The sequence below is a fragment of the Vitis vinifera genome, chromosome 4, assembly GCF_030704535.1.
Source record: "Vitis vinifera cultivar Pinot Noir 40024 chromosome 4, ASM3070453v1".
NCBI lineage: Eukaryota > Viridiplantae > Streptophyta > Magnoliopsida > Vitales > Vitaceae > Vitis > Vitis vinifera.
The window spans coordinates 15,165,105-15,178,602 of NC_081808.1; the positions used below are offsets into that span (position 1 = coordinate 15,165,105).

The 13,498-nt window shown below is 33.4% G+C and overlaps 1 protein-coding gene across 1 annotated transcript in view; it reads right to left on the reverse strand.

Annotated features, from left to right (window-relative positions):
* Positions 1–13,498, reverse strand: part of LOC100263947 (uncharacterized) — a 55,666-nt gene that overhangs the window by 13,246 nt on the left and 28,922 nt on the right. The window contains exons 7-11 of the mRNA XM_059736575.1: positions 6,976–7,422; positions 6,278–6,337; positions 6,129–6,176; positions 410–542; positions 243–319 (exon numbers count right to left, since the gene is read on the reverse strand). Of these exons, the coding sequence (XP_059592558.1) occupies positions 243–319; positions 410–542; positions 6,129–6,176; positions 6,278–6,337; positions 6,976–7,422 (765 nt within the window). The remainder of the gene's footprint in view (positions 1–242; positions 320–409; positions 543–6,128; positions 6,177–6,277; positions 6,338–6,975; positions 7,423–13,498) is intronic.

Genomic DNA, 13,498 nt, shown 5'->3' on the forward strand with positions numbered 1-13,498 from the left:
TTTCAATTTTTATTAACAATTTGGAAACATCAAAGTGTGACAAACTGTACAATATCACAAGGGAACGATATCAAATTAACCATAAAATATGGTAGTGAGATCAATTTACCATGCTTAATAACATGCTAAATTTGATTGTTTATCAGAGATAAATCAATTGTTTTGGGCAACTTAGAGCTTTAAGCAGGGAATCTTGAGGATTACAGTTTTTGGTGGCAATGTGGTATGCAAAGAATAGATACCCTTTGTAGTTCACCTTGACCATACTGCCCCATGGATTGAAATCTTCTTCCAGCAGATACCAATCGCTTGCCAAATGCTAATTCAGTAAGCAAAATGAAAATAGGCTTCAGAAGGAACACCAGAAAAGGAAAAGTAAAAACCAAACTATATCTGCAGCTATTCTTGCCTGTCTTGGCATTATCGGTCAAAGAGCCTTCTAATGAAGGGAGCTTGCTCACTAAAGTACTGGAACTTGATGTATCAGCTTGTTCCCATGCTCGAGATAGATTTAACAAAGTCTCTCCCAGCTCTTGCCCACACTGAAAAAAATAAGATGCTAGGTAATGAGTTCCAAAGATGAACTACATTGAAATGGTAAATATTTCTAGGGGTCAATTGGTTAGAGACCAATGAATGCACCAAGAAGATCAAAACAAGTTTCAATTCTTTGTATATCAAAACAAAATGGGTTAACTTTTAATTGCTTCCATGTCCCAGACGCCATCGTTCAGACACGAAATACCAAGTTCTTTAAGAACTCATAAAACTTGGGTATAAAAAATATATGGATGCTGTCTGGTTGTTTGAGTTGGTAAGCCTGAGAAAGATGTGTATACCCAATTGATAATTTGGATGCTGGACCATTAGTGCCCAGACTGTGATAAGTGAGACCTGGCCTTTGGTGAGGGGAGCCATTCTCTCCCCAGTCCAAAGAGATCAAACTAAAAGTAATAAAAGCAAACCCCATTGTCCTTCAGATCCAAGGAGAAGATAAGAAACTGATTCTGTCCTACAATTCTCTGATATAGCTCTTTATGCTGCCAAAGATTCTGGTATTCCTCTTGGTCTAAATCATCCAGAGGGTGGCCAACAAAGCACAATGCCGAGAGGAATCTGCTGTTTATTTCCTGCTAGATTCCTGAACAGACACAACCCTTTTGTTTATGCCTATAAAAAAAAACACCCTTTTGTTTGGAGCCTCTCCAGGAACCAACCACTGGATCCCAATCAAAAAGCCAGAACTCAACACAACAAAATAATAAAGAAAGACGTGGTCAACTGCTCCACTGCTCCCTTAAAGTACACATTTTTCAAAATTAATTATTTGGAAGGGCACCCCAGCCAGAAGCAAATAATTGGTATTTACTTTCTCATAAATCATTAACCATGCAAAAGCTTTGATTTTTGAGGTAACTTTTGAATTCCAAATCAGTTAGGCTTGCAGGAAGTAGGGTATTGCTCTTCAAGAGAACAAGAGAAGGATGTTGAAGAAAAGATACCCGACATATCTAAGGAACAAAGTTCCTTATCTAGAGAAGAAGTTGATAAGAGTCTAAGACAACACTTTCAAGAGGAAACAAGAGAGAAGCAAGGGGCCTCAGCAGAAATGAAACATGATTTTTAAAATTAAGATAATGAACACGTCTCCATCAAAAAAAGGGAAAAAAAAAAGGATAATGAAACTTGTCAGACTTCTGATCATCCTCAACTAATCACGTGCTTGCATCTTTTAGAACACAAAAAACAACATTTTACTGTCTTCCAAAAATGACCCATCTTCAGGAAATTTCTTTTTTAAACAGGTTAGGAAAACATATCATCTAATATGTTATCTATGTTGTTTTCGCTTTCTTTTTTTTCTTTTTTCTTTTTTCTTTTTTTTTAAAAAAAACAAAAAAAACAAGAAAACAATTCTTCTTTCCACTATCAAACAGGCCTAAGATTGTTTATTTCACATTCATTAAGATTTTTATGAAAGTCAGAATTCCAGAAAGGGGGTTATACTATTAGACAGGGAGCACAAGAAGGAAATGGGAAGCCCTTAGACCTTCAGAGGGAAACACATAAAATTTTTCTGAAGCCATTAAAAAATAAATAAATAAATAAATAAAGGGCTAAATTACCATCTGTTGAAAAATCCTAATGTTCTCATGTGTTTAGGATTGTTGGCTCATATGGGTCGAAGCAGAGTTCACACATGTTCAAACTAAATACTTATGACCTACGTTGTAGGTAAGAAAGTTACCTTATATAGTAATCCATAACGTGTCCCATTAGATAGACCAATAGGATTAATCAGTAAGTTTTTTTAATCAACAGTTAAGTGTGTTAATTAGCATGTCTCAACCTATGTTCTTCCACCATATTTTGAGATAGTGAATCTTAATATGAAATATTTTTCTTATCATGAAGCTCTCTTCATTGATGACTAATTTCATGGCATACAATAAATAATGTAACAATATAGAATCACTAGCTTATCATAGAAACGTAACTCATGTGACATATGAGCATGACATATTAAATATGACATGTACATTAAGCAAGCTCCAAAGAAAACGACAAAACCATTAACTACATTATGTAGACATTTTGACAATTGTCAAAAGAAAAATGGAAATTAGACTTTTTTGAGCACTAAAATGTAGAAAACAATAAAGAATCAAAAGTTGCATTTTGTGAATTTAATAGATTGATGGATAAAAAGTTGAATGAATATCATGAAACCTAGGGGCAAATGCCATATGAAGACCTAAACATGTAATAAAGGAGTTGATTAAGCCCTAACAATGACATAGTCCCATGGAAAAAGTTTGAGGATGATGTAAGAATGCAGGCATGTTTTGACCTTATATTTTTGCAAGGACTTCATGAAAAAGTATTAAGAATGAATTAGGGACATCCTTCAAAGTCACATTGCATGCTTCTGGATGTTGGTTCTCTGACTGATGAAACCTAAGGCAAGGATACCGGCATGACTAATTTCATAGTCAACAAACTTATTTCTTGGTCAATAAATTTTCTCCAGCAACAGACATAATTACCAAAGATACACATTGTGACAAAGTACAAATAGTTCCACCTTCAAAAGTTCTGGTTGCCAGCTTATTCTCATGTTTAGGATGATAAATCAGATCTTAGGACAAAGAAATGCATATTGTTTTTTCCTGTGATTAACAGGTGAAAGGACAACACAATCTCACACAAATGACACAGAATACGCTTGATACTTCTTGAATCATTTATGTCCATCCAACAAGTAACAGAAGGTATGGGTGATATGAACTGGAATTGACAAGGAGTGTCGTATGATTCTTCCAGATATATATAAGATGCTTTTGATGGGGGAAAAGGTATGAAGTCAACACATAAAAAAAAACCAATTCCATTTTTTTTTTCTTTTGCATTATTTTTATTAGTGGGATATAATTTGGATAACCAGCAGGAATATGCAAGAATAATAGCTTTTCCTCTCCGGTTGAAGGTGCTTCTAATGAAGAAACAGGTATAAAAGCAGACCAAGCCCTGAGTAAATCCCATGCTTGCAGTTCATATTTATCAATGGAATAAATTTGGAAAATAAGGAGGAATAAGCAAAAGAAAAAACTTCTGATATCATTTTGCTGGAGTCATGCATGAAGAGCTATAAGTCTAAACTGAAGAGAAATAAAAGGTCTAGGGATCACATCAATCCAATGACATAAAGCCATCATATCATGCAAGTGGAATGATGTCATGAGAGCAAGGCAATGGCTTGGGGGTGGCAGCATGCTAGTGTGCACATGCACACGTGTGCCTCAACTCAGCAAAAATTCAAGCATGAGATTTTGAGGAGCTGATATTTTTCCTTCAAAATGGATGGAAGGGGTTTCCAAGTGGAAAAAGAATTTTATGGATTTTCTTCAATTTCAGAAAATTCATTATGCTTGGTCAAGCATTTATGATGTCTTCTTCTAACACATTGGAAATGACTTAAGATGCTCTTTAGGGAGGAGGTGGCTTACTCAAATGCAGTGATGATGGCCCAAGTTATGTCAAACCAAGAGCACAACATGAGGGCCTCAAATGTGTGTGATGATGAGCCTTGCTACCACTCACACATGGGTGTGATGCCATGAGTGTGGTGCAACTCATGGGTGTAATGACACAAGACACAACTGTGATACTTGATATACACTATGCATGCCTTGGATGGAAGGATATAACAAGGTTGGTACACATGAGCCAATAATGCAATGGATATGATCCATGGGCTAAGAAGAGGGCTTAGCACACACAAGCATGTGGACCAAGAGAGGGTTTGACACACATGGACCCCCTAAACACACAATAGTGAATTGAATGACACTCATGGGCTTAATAACATACAACACTTGGCATTTTGAAGAGCCCAACACTAAAGCATGACATATGGAAGCACAAGGGTGTGGCATCTTGGCATTAGGCAAAGCCCAAGCAAGGAGCTGCAGGCACAACTAGAGCAAGACACTTGGTAAGCTGAGATGTGCTAGACACATGGCACAAGACAAGCAAATCTCTACAACAAAGGAGTAGGTGGCATGTATGAAGGTAGCATGACAAGTGAGTGAGTTGTTGAGCTTGGGAATAGGTGGCAAGGCCAAAGGCAAGCAATGCATGTAGCAAGACAAGTGGCCAATGGTTGAAGCCTTTGAAATAAACCACTGGACAGGTGGCAATGGCTGAAGATTTGACTTCAAATTTGAAAGAGGCCACTTCCCAAATGAGAGGGAGTTTGGTGGGCTGATCTCTATCACCTGGGTAGGGTTTGAATGCCTTTATATGGTCTTCTTTGTTCTGCACAAACTCACTAAAAAGTGTTGTGGAAGTCTTGCTCAGGGAGTCTTAGCTATTTCTTATGAACCTTTGGAGAGTAAGACAAGTTCGGGTGTTACCCTATAATTGTGTGTTGTGTGCATTTCTTGGTGCATCTCATGTGAGTTGGGAAAAGACTGGCTTGAAGGGTCTAAGCATCGCACAAACACAAAAAATTTAAGGGGAAACTTCGTGCTTGTGAGTTGTGACAACTTGGATGAGTAACAATTATTGGTGTGTGTCTTATTGGTGGATTGCTTAGTCTTAAGATCTTTGGACATGAGGACACAACTAAATTATAAAATGGAATAGCATATATAAAACATGCCTAACATGGGTACCCAATGCATAATAAAATAAGCACATTGAGGAAGTAACTGAGGAAACTCATAATGAAATATAAAATGGTCCCATGCTTTCTTGTTTGATTAGCCCATTAAGTATGTATTCCATGGTAAGCATGTTGAGTAAATGTGCCATATTCATACCCAAGTTATATAATGTCTAACACAAATACTTCACATTTTGAAACTTCCTTGTAACAAAGGAAAACAGACCAGATCATGACTATTACATAATAATGACCAAGTGAATGGGAACCACAAGCATTCAAAATTTGAAGAGTGAATCATATAGAACTGTTTGATCATGTAAGTTATGTTTGGATTAACTTTTGAAAAGCCAAAAGCTCTTTTTTGACCTCAATAAGAGTTTCTATACATGTTTGGATAAATTTTGTCAAAAGAGTTTATGATTTAAAAAAGAGCTTAATATAGATTTATAAAGGAAGCTATTTCATGTCTAACAAAACCTTTGAAATATCAATGTTGTCTTTTGTTATGACTTTGGTTTCAGCTTGAGCTAAAAGCTAAAGCCAAAAAAGGGAAAACTATCTTAAACGGGCCCTAAGTCTCTCCAAGTTTTTGGTCTTGGTTGTAGTTTCTTCTTTGCCCCTTTTCCTTTGTTCATGGCACCATAGATAGATAAATTTAAGTTATTGTTACACAAAATAAACTGCAGTTTATTATCTTAAACCAGTGATGTCCTGTAGTGGTACAAACAAATCAATTACATTTTTTTTATCAGAGTACAAACAAATCAATTATCAATCACAAACAAGCCATTTTTATTTCTTTTGTCGATTCATAGATTTAATCGCTACCATACAACTGAAAGATCAACCAATTGCAGCTATAATAAATAAATAAATAAATTTAAAAAGAAAAGAAAAGAAAAAGAACAACAATGGTTGTTTCCATAATAATTCATACCAAAAGTTTGAAACAACTAACCTCATCAATCACTGGCCCACTTGAAAGATCAAAAGCCGCATCATTCAGCTTCAGCATTTGCACAACATTTACCAAAAACTCTCAATCCAAAAATATCATTTAAACAAATCACACAACATTGGAATAAATACAAAACAAGTTTCTGTTACATCTAAACGAAGATCACGAGGAAGTTGAGCAAAGTAATCCGATGGAAGATCAAAACTATCCTGCAAAAATACAGGTCCAAAACTGCATCAGAAGCCAAATTTGAAATTGAAATGCAAAGACATTAACTTGTGGAATCGAAAAAAATTCAAAAATCAAAAAGATCAAAATAGTCCTGAAAAAGGAAGTTCTAAACATTGCATAAGAAAAACCAAATTTGAACTAAAATCATGACCAAAAAATAAATAAATAAATTTTGGGAATAGAAAAGAAAACAGAAGAAGATTAAAAGATCAAAACTGTCCTGCAAAAAATGTCAAAAATTGCATCAACAACACAAACTTGAAGTTGAAATCATCAGAAACACTAGATTTTAACCCAAAATTGAAACTGAAATAATCACAAGACCACTAAGTTTTTTCTGGAACTGATAAAAGCAAGAGGGAAAGAAAAAAAAAATGATGTTTAAAGCAAATTCTTCTGTGGGGTTGTGGTTAAAAAACAGCAAAACCAAAATTAAACTCAAATCATGAAAAAATAATAACAATAATATTATGGAAAATTGAGAAAATGCAGAAGACGAAAAGATCAAAGCTACCATATATGTATAGCATAAAGAACACGAAAAGACTGAAATCATGAACACTAAATTTTGAAATTAAAAATAAAAATAACAGAAGAGAAAAGGAAAGAAGCTTACAGCAAGTTCTTGGAGAAGGGTTTGCGGGGTTTCGGGGTTGGGGCTGAGGGACTTGGGGGAGTCAGAGTCAGTGAGAGCAAATGGGGCAGTGTGGGGTCTGAAGTGGAGGAATTTAAGGGTGATAGAGGTGGAGTGAGAGGGTTTAAGAGGGATGTGATGAGGAGAGTGGAGAAAGAGTAGAGTGGGAGAGGAAGAAGAGAGGTTAAAGACAGAGTGTGGATGACGAAGATGAAGAAGAGAGGCCATTTCAGGTGCAGGTATTGTGGTATTGGTAGTTTTGGGAAGTTGGGCTTTGTGATTCTTGGTTGTGTTGGGATTTTGGAGTTTTAGTGTGTGTAGAGCCCACCCAACCAGGGAGTGAAAGATAATGCTTGAATGGGATTTCAAATCAATCTTCTTTTTTTTTTTTCTTATATATATATATTTAATCTGAGGCTTGTATCCAACCTAAAGCAAAAATTATGATTCCTAGCTAAAAAGATTTGATATTATAGATAAAAGAGAGGGGGAATTTCATCTTGTTTTAATTGTGATTGTTGGACTTTTAGGTTATGTTTGGTTTTTTTTAAATTGGAACGAAAGTGTTGGAAAAAGAAAATAAAAAGAAAAAAAATTGAAAAAATTAAAAATAGATTTAAAATCAATAAATTATTTTTATATATTACTTCAAACTCATTTTAAATCACTAATATAAAAATTAAACAATTTAAAAATATGTAAATTTTTAATTAATTTTAATTATATTTAATTTCCTTTGTTATTTTTTATAATAACCTTAAATAATATAAAATCATTTTTCTTAGTATTTTTTTCCTTACTGCTTTTTGAGGTGAAACATAACCATAGTATGTTTAGAGCAAAAGTGGAAGTGATTCTTCTCACCAAATTTATTATTTGAAATGAAATTTCAAGTCAATTTTTTGCTAGCATGCAAATCTACTTTAGTTATTTTAATTATTATAAGGAAAACACACAGCTATAGCCATTGTAATTTTTAACATTTTTTTTCATTTTTTGAAAATTTTAGGATAATAAAATAGAGAACAAAATTAAAAGAAAAGAAACGTGGAAGAAAAAAAAAAGTTTTTACATGTTTCTTCAAATTTATTTTAATTTATTTTTTTCTATTCTATTTAAAAAAATTAAATAATTTGAAATTGTGGAAAAAAAATTTAATTTTAATTATATTTGATTTTATTCATATTTTCCATAGTAAATAAAAAATGAGAAAATTAAAAAAAAAAATTTCCTTTCCTTAATATTTTCTTACACCCAAATATAGTTAAACCTTGATAAAATAATTACCTTTGAACTAAAGAAAATATATCAATTAATCAATAAATTAATAATTTATTAAGATATTCTTTATTTTTCCAAAATATTGTATCTAATATTGTTTTATTGTTTTTAGGACAATGACCCTTTACTGTATTGACAATTTTGTCCTAATTATTTTTTTGTATAGAAAACTTTTTAAATAGTAACTTATTATTCACTGAAGATTCAAAATTATTATTCCTTCATTTATAAAGTTATAAGTATTCAAAGTTTTCAAAATCGGACCGGTCATTAAATCGAAAAAGTTATCAATTCACGATTGACTAATTGGATTAAACATTGAATCATAATCGAATTAGTAACATCATAAATATATACTTTATATATTATTAAAATTAAAAATAATTTTTAAAAATAAAAATTATAAATTATGAGGAACACCATCTTTTCAAAAAATTATTTAAAATCATAATGTTTTCATTAATTTAAATTAAAATTTTAAATTTTAAAAATGATAAAATTAAAAAAATTATAAAATTAAAATAAATAATAATAGAAATAAAGTATAATATATATATATATATATATATATATATATATATATATATATATATATATATATATATATTGTTAGGAATTTGAGACTAATCCAAACTATGGTAATCATCCTAAAGGGAGGGGGGTAAATAAGGTGATGGTCATTTTTTCACAAATTTAAACTATGCAAAAATAAGAGACAATTATATGCAAATATATAATAAACAAAATAAACACAATTGCATATAATTTAAAAGAGTTAGGGAAGAGATAGTGCAAACATGAGAGTTTATTGTGGTTCGGCACTTCCTTGCCTACGTCCACTCTCCTCAACCTCCTAACCGAGTGAGGGTTCCACTATCTTGAAGCTTCAACCAAGCTTCCAATCTCTTTACAATTGGATTATGGTTCCAATTCACTCTCTTGGACTTTTGGCTCCAAGCACCCTTTACACTTCTCAAGAAATATCCCATTCTTGAACAACCCCTCAAGTGATATCCCACACTTGAGAAAATTCCTCATAGAGATATACAAATAATGATCTCTCAAAATCATAATAATAGAACTTTAGGCTCAAAGATATAAGAAAAACTAGGATTGAATGGTGCACTAAAGATATGCAAGTTATGAAACAATGGTGCACAAAAAAACACTCTTCCAAGGCTCAAATATAATCAAGAATGATTTGGGAAGGTTAAGCTTATGAAACAATGAAGATTGAAGCCTTTTTATAGAAGAAAAAAGTCAAACTAGCTGTTAGGGGTTTGACCGGTCGAGCTAGGGGTCGACTGGTTAGGAAAAGTGACCGTTGGGCCTCAACCGGACCTCAACCAAACCTCGACCGGACCTCAACCGGTTGAGGTTCAACCTTGACCAGGAAGAGAAAGCCATTGGGAGAGAGAGAAACTTTTTGGCCTCCCTCAACCGGTCATCGACCGGACGAGCACAACTGATCGACCGGTTGAACCAGTTGAGCCATTTTTTTGGTTCAACATTCAACCTTTTTCAACTTAAAACCTTTTAACACAAGCTTGAAAATCATTTAACATAAGGTTTTAGTTGAAAACATGAAATCATCCAATTCTTAAGATATTTAAAACAATATTACTCTTGGATGATTTTGGTGCATAAATAAAGAATGAAATGCATGAAAGTCCTAGTGCATCAACAACCTTATAAAGGGATCTTAAGAAGCTTTGGTCTTGAAAAACTCTTCTCTTTGAGGTGGTCTTCTTCTTCATGATTTCTCCTTGGCTTGATTTGTCTTTGGATTGTCACTTTGGAAGTCGTCTAGCCTAATCACACTCGAAATATGATCATTAGTTCTAAACCTTGTTTTGTTATCATTAAAATCAAGATTAACCAAACCTTGGTTTCACAATCTCCCTCTTTTTTATGATGACAAAACCAAGGTTGCTAAAAAGTTCCCCCTCAATATATGCTCCTTTGAATTTAGAAAATTTTCAAGTTTAGAAACTTCAAGGAGTATATTAAGGATGCTCAAAATGATATAATCAAAACATAAATAGCATAAAGAGCATTTAGCAATTTGGCAAGACATTATTATTAAAAATGATGCATACAAATATAACCAATAAAGCACATAGCATCAATATGAATAAGATTGCTAAAACAATATTTGAAATATCTTCCCAAGTTAGCAACCTACCATTACTTCTCCTCCTTTTTGTCATCAACAAAAAGTTTCAATAAAGTATATAAGGGGAATCACATTTATCAAAAAATATAATTTCTCATAAAAATGAATCTCCCCCTTTTTCATTTGAGAATAGTTTCCAAATAAAAGATTGTTCACCCTTAGAGTACTCCCCATTTAAAGCATGATTTGGAAAACAATATATGGGAGAACATATGCATTAAAAAGATATTTAACATGAATTAAATAAAACTTTTAGGGCACACAAGCATATGATCATTCAATTTTGCATAGGTATATAAAAAATCTTCTTTTTAAATCCAAAACCTTGGTTGAACAAATATGCCAATTTTATCAAAGTGATACAAAAGTTATATTATCAAAAGATATACCAAGTATTAGCAAAATAATACCAATTGCAAATTTAGCTTTAGAAGGGATACCGTTACCAATATTGTCAACGCATTCTTTCCAAGGTAAGCATATCCTCCTTTTTGCATGGATCCCTACAAAACAATTTTAGGAAACCTTTGGTACCTATATCTTTTTGGGTCCTAGAGGGTTAGTCTTTCTTTCCTTTGGAATCCAAAATAATTTAGAGTTTTGAAGAACATGAAGGGATTTTCAAATATCACCAATGTGACCTCTTCTTTCACAAAAATCGCAAATAGTTAAAGGCGAAAAACTAGAGGTTTCCTTTTTTAAAAAAAATTGATTTTTGAAAGGCTTGTAGGCTAACCTCTTTTTATCAAAAATGCAATTTTTGATTTGCCAAAATCATATCAAAAGTCTTTTGGCCATTTGAGATTTTTTAGCTCCTCATTTTCCTTTTCAAAAGGGATTTTTGTCTTCTCAATATTTTCAAAATTTTCATTATCCTCATTGAGCTCATTTAGAAGACAAGAAATCTTTTTCTTGAGAGGGATATTTTTGGAACCAAGTTTTTCAAGATTAAAATATAATTTTTGAAGCTCATCTTGAAAATCAAAATGGTTAGAGTTGGAGTTTACCTCATCACTTTCACTTTCACTCTCTTCCTCTTCATCATCATTTGTTATAGCCATAAAGGCTATACTTTTCTCATTTCTTCAACTCTTTGATGATTGTACAACTCTATCTCATAAGTCATGAGTGACCCAATGAGTTCTTCAAGTGAGAGCTTGGTGAGATCCTTCGCTTCTTGAATAACCGTTACTTTTGTTTCCCATTTCTTTGGTAGAGACCTTAAGATCTTCATGACTTTCTCTACTTCGGTATAGGTCTTTCCCAAGGCTTCAAGTTCATTCACAATCACAAGAAACCTAGAAAACATCTCAACAATAGATTCAAAATCCTTTATAGAAAATAATTCATAATCATGCATAAGGATATTGATTTTAGACTCTTTAACTTGGTCGTTTCCCTCATAAGTGACTTCTAATAGTTTCCAAATTTCTTTAGCCGACTTACAATGCCAAATACAATTAAATTTATTTCTATCAATAACACAATGTAAGATAAAAACGGCTTTGGCATTTAATTGAACTTTCTTTCTGTCAAGTTCATCCCATTCATGCTTAAGTTTTGGAACCATCACTCCATTTTCTAATTTTGAAGGAATGTGGGGACCATCTTCAATGATATCCCATAAATCAAGATTAGTAGATTGGATAAATCAAGTCATTTTGGTTTTCCAATAGGGATAATCGGTTCCCGTGAAAAGTGGAGGTCGGGTGGTTGAAAAACTTTCAACTTGGGATGAGGTTGATGGAATAGTCATTACTTCTTAAACAGTTAAGTCTTAACAAGAAGCCTTGCTCTGATACCAATTGTTAGGAATTTGAGGCTAATCCAAACTATGGTAATCACCTTAGAGGGGGGGGGGGGGGGTAAATAGGGTGATGGTCTCTTTTTCACAAATTTAAACTATGCAAAAATAAGAGACAATTATATGCAAATATATAATAAACAAAATAAACACAATTGCATATAATTTAAAAGAGTTAGGGAAGAGAGAGTGCAAACATGAGAGTTTATTGTGGTTCGGCACTTCCTTGCCTACGTCCACTCTCCTTAACCTCCTAACCGAGTGAGGGTTCCACTATCTTGAAGCTTCAACCAAGCTTCCAATCTCTTTACAATTGGATTATGGTTCCAATTCACCCTCTTGGACTTTTGGCTTCAAGCACCCTTTACACTTCTCAAGAGATATCCCACTCTTGAACAATCCTTCAAGTGATACCCCACACTTGAGAAAATTCTTCACAAAGATATACAAATAATGATCTCTCAAAATCCTAGTAATAGAACTTTAGGCTCAAAGATACAAGAAAAACTAGGATTGAAAGGTGCACAAAAAAACACTCTTCCAAGGCTCAAATATAATCAAGAATGATTTGGGAAGGTTAAGCCTATGAAACAATGAAGAGTGGAGCCTTTTTATAGAAGAAAAAAGTCAAACTAGCCGTTAGGGGTTCGACCAGTCGAGCTAAGGGTCGACCGGTTGACTAGCCGTTTGGAAAAGTGACCGTTGGGCCTCAACCAGACCTCAACCAGTTGAGGTTCAACCTTGACCGGGAAGAGAAGGCCACTGGGAGAGAGAGAGAGAAACTTTTTGGCCTCCCTCAACCGATCCTCGACCGGACGAGCATAACCGATTGACTGGTTGAATCGGTTGAGCCATTTTTTTGGCTCAACACTCAACCTTTTTCAACTTAAAACCTTTTAACACAAGTTTAAAAATCATTTAACACAAAGTTTTAGTTGAAAACATGAAATCATTCAATTCTTAAGATATTTAAAACAATATTACTTTTGGATGATTTTGGTGCATAAATAAAGAATGAAATGCATGAAAGTCCTAGTGCACCAACAACTTTACAAATGGATCTTAAGAAGCTTTGGTCTTGAAAAACTCTTTTCTTTTAGATGGTCTTCTTCTTCATGATTTCTCCTTGGCTTGATTTGTCTTTGGATTGTCACTTTGGAAGTCGTCTTGCCTAATCACACTCGAAATATGATCATTAGTTCTAAACCTTGTTTTGTTATCATTAAAATCAAGATTAACCAAAC